Source organism: Peromyscus californicus, unplaced genomic scaffold (genome assembly GCF_007827085.1).
Source record: "Peromyscus californicus insignis strain IS unplaced genomic scaffold, ASM782708v3 Scaffold_3__1_contigs__length_106647218, whole genome shotgun sequence".
Lineage (NCBI taxonomy): Eukaryota > Metazoa > Chordata > Mammalia > Rodentia > Cricetidae > Peromyscus > Peromyscus californicus.
The window spans coordinates 26,707,938-26,726,363 of record NW_026294551.1 but is presented as its reverse complement, the minus strand read 5'-3'; the positions used below and the strand labels follow the sequence as shown (position 1 = coordinate 26,726,363).

General features: G+C 46.8%; 1 protein-coding gene across 3 annotated transcripts in view; it reads right to left on the bottom strand.

Annotated features, from left to right (window-relative positions):
* Positions 1-1,695: 1,695 nt before the first annotated feature.
* Calcoco2 (calcium binding and coiled-coil domain 2) overlaps positions 1,696-18,426 on the bottom strand; it is a 33,629-nt gene continuing 16,898 nt past the window's right edge. Inside the window, exons 5-13 of one of the 3 annotated variants that reach the window (XM_052757682.1) lie at positions 18,244-18,369; positions 13,333-13,421; positions 12,951-13,020; positions 11,773-11,895; positions 11,280-11,366; positions 8,771-8,866; positions 6,107-6,242; positions 3,541-3,569; positions 1,696-3,022 (exon numbers count right to left, since the gene is read on the bottom strand). In XM_052757682.1, the coding sequence (XP_052613642.1) occupies positions 2,846-3,022; positions 3,541-3,569; positions 6,107-6,242; positions 8,771-8,866; positions 11,280-11,366; positions 11,773-11,895; positions 12,951-13,020; positions 13,333-13,421; positions 18,244-18,369 (933 nt within the window). In that variant the 3' untranslated portion in view covers positions 1,696-2,845. The remainder of the gene's footprint in view (positions 3,023-3,540; positions 3,570-6,106; positions 6,243-8,770; positions 8,867-11,279; positions 11,367-11,772; positions 11,896-12,950; positions 13,021-13,332; positions 13,422-18,243; positions 18,370-18,426) is intronic. The other 2 variants (XM_052757683.1, XM_052757684.1) reach the window with 2 other exon arrangements.

Genomic DNA, 18,426 nt, shown 5'->3' with positions numbered 1-18,426 from the left:
AAAAGGCTCACGGGTGTGGAAGTTCTTCTAGTGACGGGATGACACAGAGGAGCAGTACTGGTTCGCTTTCATTTTATCATGGGGAAACCAAGGCAAGCAGCTGAGGGTAGCTGTCTAGCCGGCTTGTCCAATCCGTGGTCCACAGACCACATGGGGCCAAAGACAGCTGGGAACAGAGCCTGGCACAAAATCACCACCGTTCTAACTTTCCATTTGGGTCTTCGGTGTGGACTGTCGATGACAGTGAAGTCCCACAATGTCAGAATGGTTGCTGCAGAGGGAAGCAGGGGGCTATCGTGCTGGTAGACGGTCCCACACCCATACAAGTAGCACTGATGGGCTCACAGGGTTTGAAAACAAGAGCACATGACATTGGGGGGCGGGGAATTGCTGGGGATGGAGTCGAGGTGGGGCGGGAATTGGAGGGGAGGGAATGGGGGGATTTAACCAAAATACACTGTATACATGTATGAAATTGTCACACAATAAAAAATTTAAAGAGATTGGACATGTTCTCCAGTCACATGAGGACAGCCCCATCAGGAGAGAATTATAGCTTCCTTCACCTTATGAATGACATCCTTTATTCAAAGTTTTTGTAAGTTGCTATAGTGACCCACTGTTTGATGCCTAGGAGCCCTGTCAGTTTGGTCCTCCACAGAAGAGAGAGCAGAATTACTTTCCTAACAGTTCTAGTGGGCAGATTTGGACAGAAGGCTTTGAACTTCATTAAGCATGCGAAATCCACACTGCTTTAAAATGCATAGACAGGAAGTCACAGTGAGTAGGCAGGGCCCGAGTTCTCAAGCGGAGGCTCCTTTGTGGAGCATCTCACCTCAGTGTAAGCAGGACACCCTTCCGTTGACTGCGAGGTGGTATCTTGGTGAATCTGTGTTCTCAGACCCTTTTGCCTAATCCTCAAACTTAAAATACAAGATCATAAATGGAATGTCTTCTTTTTGTTAAGTTCGGTTTTTAAATATTGCTTATTTAGTGTGTGTTCATGTGGAAGTCAGAGAACAGCCCTGGGAGTCAGTTCTCTCCTTCCTCCATGTGGGGTCCAGGGATGGAATTCAGGTCGCCAGCTTGGCGGTGTCCTTACCCACTGCGCCATCTCACAGTCCCCTTTAAAAAATGTCTAAGAGGGGGCTGGAATGATGGCTCAGTGGTTAAGAGCACTGGCTGTTCTTCCAGAGGACCCAGGTTCAATTCCCAGCACCCACACGGCAGCTCACACCTGTCTGTAGCTCCAGTTCCAGGGGACCCGACACCCATGGCAAAACACCAATGCACATAAAAATAAAAATAGAAAATCTTTATAAAAAAGTTTGAGAATTTTTATTCCTTTATGTGTCTGTGTGTGCACAAGCCCACAGAAGCTGGGAGAGGGTGCCAGATCCCGTGGAGCTGGAGTTTAAGATGGTTATGAGGTGCTGGGAACTGAGTTCAAGTCCTCTGAAAAAGCAGGGAGTGCCTCTTAACCATAGAGCTATCTCTCCAGAGCCCTTCCCCCTTTAAAAAATAAGACAAGCTGGGTGGGCAGTGGTGGCACACACCTTTAATCCCAGCACTCGGGAGGCAGATGCAGGGGGATCTCTGAGTTTGAAGCTAACCTGGTCTACAGAGTGAGTTCTAGGATAGCCAGGACTACCCAGAGAAACCCTGTCTTGAAAAACAAAAACAATAAAAGATACATGTCCTTAAAAAGAGTAATTTATTTCGAACAGTAAAGAGATTAACAATAGTCTCATTAGTCTTAGATTCATACAAACAATTAACTCTTGAGAAAGTTGCAAGCCCATACACCTCCTATCAATTCCCAGCTGTCACTAACAGACTTAGGACAGGGAGCAATGGTTCAGGCCCATAGTCTCCGCACTAAGGGGATGCAGCAGGATTGCTGAGTTCCAGGCCAGCCTGGGCTCCACAGTGAATTCCAGGTCAGCCAGAAAAAAAAAACTCTTCATATATATGACATAATAATCCATGTTGTATGTAAAGAAATGATCAGAAAATGCTAATCAGAAGTATCTAGATAGAAAGAAGCCTTTCCCCTGCCCCCTCCCCATTTTTCCTGAGAGAAAGCCTCACAATGTAGTCCAAGTGGCTTTGAACTCATAATCCTCCTGTCTCAACCTGTCAACTGCTGGAATATAGATACACATCATCACACTCTGCTAGAAATAAGGCTTGTTGTCAGTGAAGAATAAGACACGTCTCACCAGGCATGGTGGTGCATGTCTTTGATGCCAGCACTCTGGGGGCACACGTATGCAGATCTCTTCTACATAGAGAGTTCCAGGCCAGCCAGGGCTAGAGTCAGGCCCTGTTTTCAAAAACAAAACAAAAGTTGCCTCTTTTGGAAGCTGATAAATCTTTGGAATCTGAGTTCTCTGCTGTGCCTTTTTGGGGTAATCTGAGGCCATTGGTTGAAGAAAGGACTGAGGAAGATAAAGAAATTCTTCACTTCTGTCCTGTTCTTACCCTCGGGGTCAGGGCTGAGGACAGGGCACAAATGCTCAAGGCCTGGCTGTGACCAGTGGGACAACTTGGAAGACAATGCCTTGGTGTCAGGTGGCTGCTGGGACCAGCAGATTCTGTACTGGAGTCTGAGGACCAAAGGGCACTGCAGGTGGATGGATGAAGCTGCAGCTATGTGACGTGGACAGGGCAGCCGCAGCTGCTGTCAACACCACCCTACAACAGCCACAGTCAACCTTTGCGGGCAGCAGCTCTAAGTGAACCCCAAATGATTTAGACAGGCTTCTCTGCTTGGACAGCTTACAGTAGAGACTGTGTTCTACACTGTGAAACCTGATGCAGCACAGACCGCAGGCGGGGACACTCAGAGAGAGTGGCAGAATACATGGTCTTCAAAGATCTGCTTCTCTCTTGCCGGGAAGGCTTCGTCACAAATTGGACAATTCAAGAAATGGGTCTGCATTTGCTGCTGCTCCAAGATGTGATCACAGACTCCATCACCAAAGTCTGATGAACAGATGAGGCACTTCTTCATGGCAAGCTGGAAGAAGAGAGGTCACGTCCCAACGTGAGCTTTGCATCACAGACACGTCCCTCTATCTGACTTTCCACTGTATTCTCGGTGCCCAGCATAACCAGCACATGAAAGGTGCTCAGGAAATATGAACACACTCACATATGGAGAGGACGCCTGGGGTTTCCTCTCACCCCGGGACTGAAAGGGCTTAATATTGCCAAAACAGTCAACACTGCTCTTGCCTGGAAGGAGCACTGGGCAGGCTTTGCTTGGTGAGCTGATCAGGCCACATCAATCCCCAGTCACTTGCCAACGTAATTTGCAGGAGACCACCCTGAGCAATGCGGATGGAAAGCCGACTCCTTCTCCTTACCTCAGCAGGCTACCCCAGCCTGGGCCCAGGACAGACTGTGCCAGCTGACCCTGCCTGCAGCTATCAAAATGCACCCATGTCCCTCTGGTTCTCCCACGATTTGGAGCGAGACTGGGGATTGCTCAGGGATTTTATATGTGAACAACAATCTCATCAACTGAATACTTACCAGGCTGGGAGCAGAACTTTCTTGGATACCTGAGGGGAATAAAAAGGATTTTATTCAATGAAAAACCTAGCATGCCTGAACACCAGCTGTGGTCTAGTAGACGTGTTCTGTGACCTTCACTGTGCCCTCTTTCACTGTGCACAGAGATCTATGTGTGCCTCCAAGAGCTGGGATTAAAAGGGCACTCCACTATGCCCGGCTGTCGTTACCTTTGGAGGGTACTCACCATCAAAAACGTCTGCAGCAGGATGTGCCTGTTGGGCCTCTGTTTGGTCAGATCTGTGTGTGTGTGTGTGTGTGTGTGTGTGTGTGTGTGACACACATGAAGGTCAAAGAACAGTCTCAGGTGTAGGTCCTAGTCTGCTTTGTCTGAGGGAGGGTCCTTATTGTTTGCCCAGGCTAGCTGGGCCACGGGCCTCTGGGGCTTTTCCTGTCCTGCCTCATACCTCACTGAAGGAGCGCTGGGGTTACAGAGGTGTGCTAGAGCACCTAGCTTTTATGTGGTTCTGAGGACTCACACTCACAAAAACACTTTACTAACTCAGCCCTCTCTCCAGCCCAACCTCTGGGTGACTGTTAGGCAGGTTCTCTAGGAGAGCAGTGGGAAGACAGCTCAGTGGTCACTGTGGTCCTAAGTGGTCCAGAGCAGTGGGAAGACAGCTCAGTGGTCACTGTGGCCCTAAGTGGTCCAGGGCTGTGGGAAGACAGCTCAGTGGTCACTGTGGCCCTAAGTGGTCCAGGGCTGTGGGAAGACAGCTCAGTGGTCACTGTGGCCCTAAGTGGTCCAGGGCTGTGGGAAGACAGCTCAGTGGTCACTGTGGCCCTAAGCAGCCCATGGCTCTGGGAAGCATCAACAGTCGCCTGGAGGTGCCTTATATATATATATATATCATCATCATTACTGTGCCAACACGTGGAAGGAGCTCCTGCCACATCATTTTCTCATCAGCCCAGCTGACTGGTTTGAAGATACAGATGATGACTCCATTAGTCCCCACTCCACTGCTCAGCCAGAAAGTCAGTTAGGGAAAATCTTCCTATAATTTTTATTTATTTATTTTTCTTGTTTTATTTTTGAGACAGGATCTCATTCTGTGGCTCAGGCTGACAGCAATCCCCCAGCCTCAGCCTCCCAATGTTGGGATGACAGGCATGAGCCAACAAGTTCAGCTCAATGTTGTTATTATTTCGAGACGGAGTCTCCCAATGCCTAGGCGAGCCTTGATCTCGCTATGTAACCTAAGGATGACCCTGAATATCTAATCCTTCTGCCTCCACCATACAAGTCCTAGGATTATAGGCATGCGGCACTATGCCCAGTTTCTAAGGTGCTAGGGATCGAAGCCAGGTCTTGGAGCATCCTAGGCAAGCACTGTACGAACTGAGCTACATTCTCAGCCCCTCATCACTAATATCATTATTTTTGGTTTGACACAGTCTCACTGTTATGGCATCTAGCACGGCCTCCCACTTTGTATTTGTGTGTACGTGCATGCACTCTGTGCAATACTCGCCCACATGTGCACGGACGGCAAAGGTCAATGTCAGTAGTCCTCTTCTGTTGGTTGCCCCACCCCCTCAAGTCCTGGGGACTGAATCTTGGGTCTTCCTGTGTGCTAGGCAAGTGCTCTCAGCTCAACCCCAGCTGTCCTACTTCATTCTTGGAGACAATTCCATCCCGTTGAACCTGGGTTCACCGACTGGCTGCAATGGCTGGCCAGCAACCTCGGGTGCTCTGACCTATTATCCTCCTTGTGCTTGAATTGGAGGCACACGCCACTGTGTCACTTTTTATGTGGGGCTGGGGACCTGAACTCGGGTCCTCAAGCTTGCACGGCAAGCACTTTACCCACCGAGCCAGCTCCCTAGGCTCAGCCTTCCACTTGTTCCTTTCCCATGAGGCTGCCATGCTGGAAGAGTGACAGAGAATAGAAACGTGTTCAAATATCTTAAAACAAAGATGAAACTTGGTCTTGCCTCTTGCAAGATGCTACTGTTTTAAACCAGGCAGAAAACCAAATGAGGACTTGCATTAGCTTGCAGACAGCAGGGACAGCCTCCCATGTGGAAGGGACAAGTCACTTCACATCCCTCCTATTTCCTGCCCATAGGTCTCAGTGGAGCACACCCCTGTTCGTTATCCTCGGCTGGGCCATCAGGGGGCTGCTGAAACTATGGGTTTCTGGGAGGCACAACCTGCCTCTAGCGTTTCCATTTCCAAAACTTAATTAGCTTCCTCTCCTTTGTATGTGTGCATTTTCTACAGAAAGACATTTCTCTGATTTATATTTGGAAGGTAGCCATGGGACTCAATTTGTGCCTGCTGCCTCTAGGCAAATGATCTGATTTGTGTCTTCTGGATTCAGATTTATTTCTCAATTAACACTTTTTTCCTGCCATCTTTCTTTCTATTGGGTTCTCAGCTTCTGCCCAGCAAGTCTTAACAATGCTAGCTTTAATTAGCAACACACACACACACACACACACACACACACACACACACACATTAGTGGGGGAAAAGGATGTTGGCAAGAGCCTTCCAGATAGAATGGGAAAGTTGTCGTACCAGAATATGGGTTTCCGTACACAAGGCCTGGGTTTTGCCTACCAGCTCCTTGATCTGAAGAATGCATTTGTTGTGGCAAAGAGTCACCTTGGAGGCCCATGTAGTTCATCAGTCTGTTGTTCTCCTTCTTCAGGATCTGAGGACAGAAAGATTTAGACATGTTGGAAGACAGCAACAGGGAACTGCTGCAGGAGCAGGCAGATGCCCAGAAGGTAGTTCCCAGTGAACCATGTGACCACTGACCCACAATTACTACATTTATATCTGAGTTTAGATATCTGAACTGAATTGATATGCTCTAAGTTTTTAGTGTGTGTGTGTGTGTGTGTGTGTGTGTGTGTGTCTGTGTGGTGGAGATGGGGCATGTACGTGCCATAGGTGTGGCCATGAGTTTGGAGGTTAGAGGACAGTTCTGCGGAGTTGTTTCTCGTCTTCTACTTTAGCATGGCTTTTGGGGTGACTCAGGTCACCATGCTTACATGACAAACGCCTTTACCTGATGAGCCATCTTGCTGGCCCACTCTCTGTTTGATACAGGGGCTCATGTAGCTCAGGCTGGCCCTTAACGTGTATGTATATAGCTGAAACTTTTAATTCCTAGTTCTTTATTTTTGTATTTTTTATTTTATTTTTATTTATTTATTTTTGTTTTGTTTTCAAGACTGTTTCTCTACATAACTCGGGCTGTCCTGAAACTCCTTCTGTAGATCAGGCTGGCCTTGAACTCAGGGATCTGCCTGTCTCTGCCTCCTGAGTGCTGGGATTAAAGGCGTGTGCTGCCACCCCTGGCTGAGTTCCTGGTTCTTCTGGCTGGACAGAAGGCTTACTGGTTAAGAGCCTGCAGTGCCCTTTGAGTCTCGGCAGCCACGTTGGGGAGTTCACAACCACCTGTAACTCCAGCTCCAGGAGAATCTGAGGCCTCTGGCCTCTGAGGGCACCCGCACTCACATGCACACCCCCCCACATTTGTATGACCCATGAATAAAAACAAAGCCCTGCTTCTCTCGCTTGTGCTGTCTCCGGAGTGCTAAGAGCACAGGACGCACCGCCATGCCTGGCTTTTGACTACAGTCAGTTCTGGACCGAACTTCCAAACAGCAGACTCTTTCTTGGTACTGTGGATTGTGTTCTATACCCTGCCTCTACCCCCACCTAATCCAAGAGAATGAGAATAGAAGACCAGAAACAGACCCCTAAGGCTTTCTGTAATCTCCAAACACATCAGCCCAAATAATAAAACCCAGATCAGAAATTCTCAAGGGGTTTATTGGCTGATGTATGTGGAGTCTCAGTGTGCTAGTCGGACTGCTTATGGAGATGGGGCCATAAAGTGCCCACGGCCAGCGCTTCTGAGCTGTGTACTTTAGGATTATTTGTTGGGTACAGTGAGACCCTGTTTCAAAACAACAACAACAACAACCACAAAGAAATGAAGGCAGTGCATTTTGTTATGTTTATACCTTTGTCGTTGTCATTGTAACTTTACCGCAGTTTTAAGTACTAGTGACATTCGGGGCATAGACAGCCCAGAAGCTTTCCAGAAAGGGCAGCAATGGAGCAGTGAGAGGTGTCAGTCTAGAAGCAGCAACAACACTCACTTGGACAACTGTTCTTGGATGCTGGGCATGAGATGACTTTAAGTGGAACCATTTTTTTTGCTTCAGCCAGTAAATATCTCGGCCAATAGCTCAGTGTTAGCACATACAGATAGTTAATATTGGATTGGTGAGTAAGTGAATGGTCACCATAGCCATGACCACCAAGGCTGCTTCTTGTGAGATGACTCCTATCATGCCAAGTCAGTTTAAGTAGAACAGAGAGAGTGTTTATGTGCTGGACTCGGTGTTATATGCTTGTAATCCTAGTATTTGGGAGGCAGAGACAGGAGGATTGCTTCCAGTTCAAGGCCAGACTGGATTGCATCTTGAGACCCTCTTTCAAAACATCAAAAAATAATGTAAAAAGCAGGGTTTTGGCTTAACCAAGCTGGTAGAGTGCTTGCCTGGCATGCACAAAACTCCCTGGGTTCGATCCTAGCACCACATAAGCTAGGCATGGTAGTGGATGACTGTAATCTCAGCACAGGGCAAATGGAGGCCATGGGTTCAAGAAGTCAAGGTCATTTCAGTTCATGGCAAATTTGAGGCCAGTCTGGGCTACAGAGATCCTGTCTCAAAAACAAAAACAAAAACAACAAATCCCAGGTTTTTGTGGTAAGTCAGACAATTTTGCTTATGAGTAACTGCTTCACTGGGAAAGGGCCCTTCTATTCAACCTCCGACTTCGCTATCATTCCTCTGAGCTAACCTGCTCTCTCTCTCTTGTTTTTGTTTGTTTGTTTTGAGGGTTTCTCTGTGTAACAGCTCTGGCTATCCTAGAATTTGTAGGTCAGACTGTCCTCAAACACACAGAGATCCTCCTGCCTCCTGAGTGCTGGGTTTAAAGGAATCCACCACCACCACCAGGTTTATTTAACTATTTTGAGACAGGGTCTCTCTCACAATGTAACCTTGGCTGGCCTAGAACTCACACTGTAGCCCAGGATGGCCTCAAACTTGAGCTAATCTTGCCTTACCCTCCCAGCAGCTGGAATCACAAACATGAGCTATTACCCCCAGCCCTTCCCTCTGAAGTCTTGGGATTTCTTCCTTCTTGCACACTTACATTGTTCTCTCTGTCTAGTCTCTCTTTCTCTCTCTTCAGAACATCAGACACAATCTTGTTGTCACTTAGCTTTCTAGACAGGTCAAAGTTCTCATCCTGTCAACAAAGACATTACAGTTAGGATCTTATACTGAAATGGAGCCCCAAGGTAGATTGCAGAGGAGCTGGCTTCCAAAGGGAGGAGGGCTGAGGCGGGGGAGAAGGGAACTCTGGGAGGTGAGAGGGTGCTGGGGACTTAGCCAAAGGCTGGAAAGCTTGAGCAGGTATGGCGATGTCAGATGTTCCAGTTAAACCGACAGGGGAAGAGGCTAGAGAGGCAAGGCAAGCTCAGGCAGACCTTTGAAGACTGACGTATCAGAGTGAAGACAACTAGAAGCCTGGAGTCCTAGCCGGCATGACAGGACCCTGTTAGTTCTGAGTGGACACCTTACTCCATGGGCCTGAGGCATTCTGATCTGGGTTGGAAGGACTTTCTCCCAGGTTCCACCAGGTACACAGCCTGGGCTCTTTACTCCCCAGAATGCTGGTTGACTCGGCTAGTTTCTGTTTCAGCACTCCCCATTTCTTGCTTGCACACGTACACATGCACACATCTCACAGACACACTTCAGCTAATCCTACTAGTTGTGGTTTTGTTGCATGATTTTTATTGGAATGCTGGTGCCCAAACTGCTGTGCGCTTCTAGCCGGCCCTGAGGTAATCGAGGGGGCTACCCGATGACAGTGCCGATGTCAGGCTTCTTGCTCCCCATCCCCACTGGCTCCTGTTGGCTCTTCTGGTCCTGCTTCACTTCCTCAAAAGGCAGAAATAAGAAAGGACTCTCTGAGTCTGCACCGAACCTCCTTAATCATTACAGAAACTTTCCCTGAGATCCATGAATGGGCCTGAGTCCCCAGGGACTTTCCCCTTGCCCAGGTTGGCTTCTGGTCTCTTAATGCCACCCCTCTCATTTTAGGAAGAAAACGCTCCTCTTAGTAATGGTAGCTATCTTCTGGGCTGGTCTAGACCCTGACTCTCACACCCCTTGCTCTCCTGGGCCCTCTCACTGCCACCTACCATTGCAGAAGCCCTGAGTTGCCTGATCTGCTTGTGGAGTCGCTGACACTCTTTGTACTTCTCTAAGTAACAGGCTCTCCCGGCCTCTACCTTTGCCTTTAGGCGGTCAACCTCTCGCACTAACTCCTCCTCCTCCGTTGTTGTCTCTTTGTTCTTAGGCTCCTGAAGGACAAGAGACACAGTCCTTGCAGTTAGAGAGCGTTTGCATGAGAAATAAAGATTATAAGGAAGGGGATGTAGTTCAGAGGTAAAGGCTTGGAGAGCATGTGTGAGGTCCTGAGTCTGATGCCTAGCACCAATGGGGGAGTCCTTGGGTTTTGAAAAATTCCAAGAAAAGCTAGATTAAGCATAAGGAGGTTCAAATCTTCATATAATTATAGATTAAAACTATTTTTTCCCTCCTTCAACACTAAACAAAAACCTCACATATGCCTGGGAGTCAGGAGAGAAGTGGATGAAATGGAGTGAATGGAAGAGAAGAGCTGGAGCAGCAGCTCAGAGGGAGAGTGAGCACATGCTTAGTACAGACAAGCCCTGGGCTCAGTCCCCGAGAACTTGTGACCCATCTAACGTGCAGTAACCACTCAGCCACCTGACTGTAACTCTAGAGTCATGTGGGCTCAATGGTACCAGATGCTGCCATTTTTCAGAAGTGGGAAATGCAGTTTTGTGGGAAACGGTCTCAATTGTAAAGGTTAGTAACGAATTCAGTTTCTTCAAGCCCCATCTTAGGGCTGATCGGGTTGCAAACCCTGTCCTACTCTTCACCTTGCATATTCGTGGTTTTGGAGACTGGGTCTCATGAAAGCTAGGCTGGCTTCCAACTTATGATGCAGCTAAGGATGACTGTGAATCCCAGTCCTCTTGCCTCCGCCTCTACCTGGCTGAGACTGTAAGAGTGAGCTAGCAAGTAAGCAGTATACATAGAGTCGGTTCTCAAACCTGACCAAGTGTGATGGCCAGAGTGATGCAGCTATAGCATGAGGCAGTCTGGACACTTTCAGATGTCAGAATCCTCATGCTGTTTTTTACATCCGTTCAGAAAACACAGATTTCAGTACCTGTCAGCATCGTAAGGCCTCTTTTCCAACAAGTTATTTCAGGAAATTACTAGTTAATTAGGCTTTCATTGCTATATATGTTCACGTGGCTCTTTATAGTTATTAACATGTTTGTCATAACAAGTCTGGAGTGAGTTCCTACCAAAGATCTGTCCACTACAGAGTCTGATGTTTAATTTTGCATACTCCTTGATCATTCATCACATATTAGACACATCCACCTCTCCGAAACATCTTTCAAATGGCAGATTCTCTGTCCTTTTGGATAGAGAGTAAACCCCCATAGGTGAATGCTACCCTGATGTCTCAGCTGTCTTTCCATCTCCTGAAAACAGCCCCTCCCGTCTTCCCAGGCACCGCCCACAGAGCCATGCACAAATGGTTAACATGCCGTCAGCTCCTGCTGTTTCTTCCTCGCCGTGGTTTCTCTCTGTTTCATCTTTTCCACTGTCTGCTCAAGCTTCTTCTGCTGCTCCTTCTGCACAGAAAGAGACTTTAGTACCATGGGACACACACACACACACACACGCACACGCACACGCACACGCACACGCACACGCGCGCACATACACATGCACACACTGCACTCATGAGCAAGCAGGATGCTGAGGAAGTCTTTTAGTTGTTGAATAACATCATGACATAACCTCATATAAGATGGCTTCTTTGAGCTGGGTGTGGTGGGTGTGGTGGTACACACCTTTAATCCAAAGCCAAAGAGGCAGAGGCAGCAGAAACTGAGTTCCGGCCAGCCAGGGATACATGGTGAGACGGTGTCTCAAAACGTAGTAGTAGAGGTAAAGGCATCTTTGAGCCCTTCCCCAGAGCCAGGAAGGAAAGCACAAGGTGTGTTTCCGTGGGAAGGTTTTCCTGCATGGGTCTACCTGTTCAGCTAGACTGAGGGCCAGCTGGCTATTTTCATTCTTGAGACGCTGCAGCTGCTCTGTCATGTCTTGGTCTCTCAGAACAAGCTCCTCCATTTCTTTCTCTTGGGTTGACAGCTGGGCCTAAAGCAAAGAGTGAGTTCCACAGTAAGACAAAGGAAACTTAAGCAGGAGCCATGTTACATGCTAACACGAACAGGAGCGAAGAAGATTCCTAGCAACTCCCGACTGCAAAGAACCCTTGGAGCTCCTCCACTCACTGGCTCTACTGTATGGCCTGAGAATCTGACTCAACTGAGCAACGGTCAACCAATCTTGTTTTTTTTAAATGAAAGTTTGTCTTTCTTCCTAAATATAGAGCAGTTCTGCTTTACATTACATCCTAGGCTTTTGAGTAAGATTTTGTTTGAAAAAATTTTATAATAAATGAAAATCATTGTTATAAATGATTATCATCCTTAAGATTAGTTCCTGATATATACACCAACACAAATTATTAATTTCCTCGTAGACCATTACTATTTGTAATATGCACATGTAGGACCACATGATCTAAGACTGTAAAATCCATAACCTGGAACTTGAAGTCTGATGCTTTGAAAATTGTAGTGTTTAGTCTTGCTCGTCAGTCTCATCAGCCTGAGAAGTGCCTATGAGATGAGCACAGCACTCTGCGTCTGTGGACATTTCTTTTCCTTTCTTTTTTTTTCCCTTGAGACAGGGTTTCTCTGTGTAGCCCCGGCTGTCCTGGAACGTGCTCTGTAGACCAGACTAGACTTGGATTTACAGAGCTCTGCCTGCCTCTGCCTCCCTAGTGCTGGGATTAAAGGTGGCACCACCACAGCTGGCTTCTGTAGAATTTCTAAGGAGGTAATAAAAGGGAAAGGCCTACCCCAAGGGGGTCGGGCAGAATAAATACAAGGGAAGGAGAAAGCCAGCCCGAGCAGTCTCTGCTTCCTGGATGCTGTGGTGTGAGCTGCTTGCTGTCACACCCTCTCCACCACGTGGACTGGAACCTTAGACTCTGAGCCAAATAAATCCTTCCTTTGTCAGTTTTTACATCAGATATTCTGCCACAGCACGAAAGTTGAACATCACAGCTGTGCTCCGAGGCACTCGCTACAAGGAGCAACATCTTTCTGGAAAATGCCCTTTGGCAAAAGCACACTGTCACTTACCTGAAGCTGGTCTACTCTGCTCCCCATCTTCTCATTTTCTGAGGATATCTTCTGGTTGTATTCTTTCAGTCTATGGGAGTGGAAATGACTGTTTATGATTCCAGATCAATTACCCCAGTACATAAGTGACTTAGGACTGGCCTGGCCTAAGACAACAGTTAATCACCCCCACGTACATGCTATAACAGGAAGTCGGGTTTTTTGTTTGTTTTGTTTTGTTTGAAATAGGGTATCATGTAGCCTGTGCTGCCCTCAAACTCACCGGGTAGCTGAGGATGACCAATGGGATTACAGGGATGTTCGGTCACACTCTACCTTAACAGGCAGTGTTAACTAGCAAACTCCTATCACTCCTATCCAAGAAGAGGGCAGGTATACTCACTGGAGCAGCTCAGTCTCCCAACAGGCCTTCTGCTCTTCCATGTTCTGTTCTAACTTCTTATTGATGCTCTGCAGTGCCTCTAGTGCCTCCTGTAGAGTGAAACATGATTAAGAGGCAGATCATTTTTAAGGCAAGCTTTAGTATGTAAGCACTGTGGTGGTTTCATGAGATATGTCCTTCTCAGGCTCAGGCATTTGAACACTTGGTCCCTAGTGAGTGGTGCTGTTTGGAAAGGTTCTGAGAAGGTGCAGTCTTGCTGGAGGAAGTGTGTCACCGAGGGTAGGCTTTGAGTGTACAGCATTGCTGGAGGAAGTATGTCACTGAGGGCAGGCTTTGAGGGTACAGCCTTGCTGGAGGAAGTATGTCACTGAGGGGAGGCTTTCAGGGTACAGCCTTGCCCCACTTCCAGTGCTCACTGCAATCCATGATTGTAAATGATGTGTGGCCTCCTGCTCCTGCCACCATCCCTGGAGTTTGCTGCCACGCCTCCCCACCATGATGGACTCACCCCTTGGAACTGTGAGCCAAAACAAACCTCTCTTCCCCATGTTCCCCTGGCCATGGTGCTCTATCACAGTACCAGGAGAGTAACTACTCTATTAGCACTTTTAACTTAGTAGCCACTTTCAAATACTGTATTAGTTAGGCAGAGCACTACATAGAGAGAATGGCATTGCTAAGGGGATTCCATACCAAAAGATTTTTTTTTAATTTTCTTTTTAATTAATTAAATTTATTTATTTATTTTACATCCTGACTACAGTTTCCACTCCCTCCTCTCCTCCCAGTCCCTCCCCCCACCTCTCCTCTGCCCCCCTCAATCCACTCCTCCTCTGTTTCTGTTCAGAAAGGGGTGGCATCTCATGGATATCAACAAAACATGGCATATCAAGTTGTGGTAGGATTTGTATTAAGGCTGGGCAAAGCAACCTAGTATGAGGAATAGGTTCCCAAGCCAGAATGCATTAGGGACAGTCCCTGCTCCCACTGTTAGGAGTCCCACAAGTAGACCAAGCTACACAACTGTCACATATATGTAGAGGGTCTAGGTCGGTCCTATGCTCATGGATTGGTAGGATTAACATCTTGCCAAAAGCAATCTACACATTTAACAAAATCCCCATTAAAATCCCAACACAATTCTTTACAGACCTTGAAAGAACAATACTCAACTTCATATGGAAAAACAAAAAACCTAGGAGAGCTAAAACAACTCTGTACAATAAAGGAACTTATGGAGGTACCACCATCCCTGATCTCAAGCTCTACTACAAAGCTAGCTATAGTGTGGTAATTTGAATGTAGTTGGCTTCCATAAACTCAAAGGGAGTGGCACTTTTAGAAGGTGTGGCTTTGTTGAAGTAGGTGTGGCACTGTTGAAGGAAGTGTGTCATGTAGGGGTGGGCTTTGAGGTCTCCTATGCTCAAGTTAGGTCTAGTTCAGTTTACTTCCTGTGGCATGTAGATCAAGGATGTAGAACTCTCAGCTACTTCTCCAGCACCATGTCTGCCTGCACCCCACCATGTCACACTATGATGGTAACAGACTGAATCTCTGAAAATGTAAGTCACGCCAATTAAAATTAAATGTTTTTCCTTGATAAGAGCTGCCATGGTCATAGTGTCTCTTCACAGCAATAGAAACTCTAAGACATATAGTAATTAAAAACAGCATGGTATCAAAGGCAGAGATATAACCATACCTATGGACACTTGATTTTTGGCAAAGGAGCCAAAAGTATACAAAGGAAAAAAGAAAGAAAGCATCTTCAACAAATGGTGCTGGCATAACTGGATGTTAGCATGTAGAAGACTGCAAATAGATCCATATCTATTGCCATGCACAAAACTCAAGTCCAAGTGGATAAAAGACCTCAACATAAATCCAGTTGCACTGAACCTGATAGAAGAGAAAGTGGGAAGTAGCCTTGAATGCATTGGCACAGGAGACAACTTCCTAAATAAAACACCAGTAGCACAGACACTAAAAGCAACAATTAATAAGTGGGACCTCCTGAAACTGAAATGCTTCTGTAAGGGAAAGAACACTGTCAATAGGAAAACATGGCAGCCTACAAAATGGGAAAAGATCTTCATCATTCTCAAATCTGACAGAAGGCTGATTTCCAAAATATATAAAGAACCCAAGAAACTGAACATCAAAAAAACAAATAATCCAATTTAAAAATGGAGTACAGATCTAAACAGAGAATTCTCAACAGAAAAATCTCAAATGGCCAAGAGACACTTAAAGAAATGTTCAATATCCATCTTTAGTCATCAGGGAAATGCAAATCAAAATGACTCTGAGATTCCATCTCACACAGTCAGAAGAACAAAAACTACAAATGACTAGGTGGCGGCGGCACACACCTCTAATCCCAGCACTCAGGAGACAGAGGCAGGTAGATCTCTGTGAATTTGAGGCCAGCCTTGTGTACAGAGCTAGTTCCAGGATAGCCAAGGCTACAGAAAGAAACCCTGTCTCGAAAATCCAAAAAGCTAACCCACCCCCCTCCACACACAAATGACAGATTATGCTAGAGATGATGTAGAGTAAGGGGAACACTCCTCCATTGCTGGCGGGAGTGCAAACTTGTACAGCCACTTTGGAATTCAATATGGTGGTTTCTCAGTAAACTGGAAATCAATCTACCTCAAGACCCAGCAATACCACTCTTGGGCATATACCCAAAAGATGCTCAATCATACCACAAGGATACTTGCTCAACTATGTTCACAGCAGCGTTATTCATAATAGCCAGAACCTCGAAACAACCTAGATGTCCCTCAACTGAAGAATGGATAAAGAAAATGTGGTACATTTACACAGTGGAGAATTACTCAACTGTTAAAAACAATAACATCATGAAATTTGAAGGCAAATGGATGGAACTAGAAAAAATCATCCTGACTAAGGTAACTAAAGACCTAAAAAGACAAACATGGTATATACTCACTCGTAAGTGGATATTAGCTGTAAAGTAATGGATAACCATGCTATAATCCACAGACCAGAGAGGCTAGGTAACAAGGAGGGCTCAAGGGGAGATGCTTGGATCTCCCTGGAAAGAGGAAATAGAAGAGATCTCGAGGGTGGATTGGGGTCAGGTGGGGGTGGGAACATGAGGGGTCAGGTTGAGGAGTAGATGGAGAGGGAGAGTATTGAAAGAGATGACTGGAAAGGGGGCATTTCGGGGTCAAGTAGACACCTGGTGCAAGGGAAACTCCCAGGATTCTACAAGGATGACCCCAGCTAAGACTCTAGCCATAGTGAACAGCAAGACTTCCAGTGGAGTGTAGTGGGTAGCCATTCCAGCTTTGATCTGGAAGTTCCAACCCCCATTGAGGCTTCGGTAACTGTCATGCCTACAAGGCGGGGCCAAGAGAGGACCCTGAAGACCCGAAATCCGGATGCGCCACCTCTCTTAGTTCCTGGACCCTGGACCTGGAGGTAGACCGAGCAGAGTTCTCCAGAGAACACCGCCAGACTGCGCTACATCTTCCCCAGACCCTGTAACCTACCTATCCTTTCATTTGTAAGTTATGCCACTAAATAAACCTCCCTTTCAACTACGTGGAGTGGCCTTAATAATTTCACCAATAGTGGAGGGATTGGGACACTGTTGTGAATCTTCACTGTATGAAGATGTGTCTCTGTGATTGGTTTAATAGTAAGCTAAATGGCCAATAGCTAGGCAGGAGGTATAGGTGGGACTACTGGACAGAGAGAGGTCTGGGAAGAAGAAAGGCAGAGTCGCCAGTTAGATGCAGAGGGAGCAAGACATGCTGGAGGAGAGATAAAATTTAAGATAATGTTAAAATAATTTGAGTTAAATTCTTTCCAAATATACATTTGTTGTTGTTGTTGCTGCAGGCTGGATAATCTAATCCAGGGCTCATACATGCCAGGCAAGCACTCTACTACTGAGTCCCAGCCTGTTCTTTCCAAATCAAAAAGGCATCCATGGAGCCAGGCGATGGTGGTGCATGCCTTTAATCCCAGCACTCAGGAGGCAGAGCCAGGTGGATTTCTGTGAGTCTGAGGCCATCCTGGTCTACGGAGTGAGATCCAGGACGGGCACCAAAACTACACAGAGAAACCCTGTCTGGAAAAACAAAACAAAACAAAAAAACACAACAAAAAAGGTATCCGAGGACTAGAGAAAACAGCACCTGCTGCTTACACAGAGGATCTCCTTTCAGTTCCCAGCATCCACAATGGAGGCTCACAAAAATCTGATCACATTCCTTCTAGCCTCTTCACAAACACACAAGCAGGCAAACATGTATACATATTTTGATTTTTGAGGCAAGTTTCACTACGTAGCCCAGGCTGACCTAGAATTCACTACTAAGACTAGGCTGGCCTCAAACTCAGAGGTACAGGGAGGTGAATCTCAGTGAAAGCCATCCTGGTCTACATAGCAAGTTCCAGGGCAGCCAAAACCACATAGTGAGACCCTGTCTCCATAAAAAAACAAACAAAAACCTGGGTGTAGAATGGTGGTGGTACAGGCCTGTAATCCCAGCATTTGAGAAGCTGAGGCAGGAGACTCTTGAGTTCAAGGCCAGCCTAGGCTACATATCAAGACCCCACTTTAAAAAAAAAGTGCTGGGTGGTTGGTGGTGTTGGCGGCGGCGCACGCCTTTAATCCTAACACTCTGGAGGCAGAGGCAAGAGAATCTCTGTGAGTTCTGTGAGTTCGAGGCCAGCCTGGTCTACAGAGTGAGTTCCAGGACAGCCAGGACTGTTTCACAGAGAAACCCAGTCTTGAAAAAACAAAAAAACAAAAAAAGGGTAGGGTGTAAAGGAAGGAAGCCAAGGCGAGCGGAAACAGCACTGGGTCAGAGACACTGCCATCAGTTCTCATTTACATGCTCCACGTTCATCTCTGGCCAGCGTCCATACCTGCTTCCTCTCCAGCTCAGCCTGCGCGTCAGAGTGCTGCTTCTGGAGGCTGGCACAGCTGTCTTTCAGTTCCTGGTTTTCTCGGAGAAGCTCCTCATTGTGCTGCTCGATCTCTTCCACCTTTCCCTGCAAGAAGAGAACAGCACAGCAGCTTCATTCAAGTCCTTCAGCGGGAACTTCCCA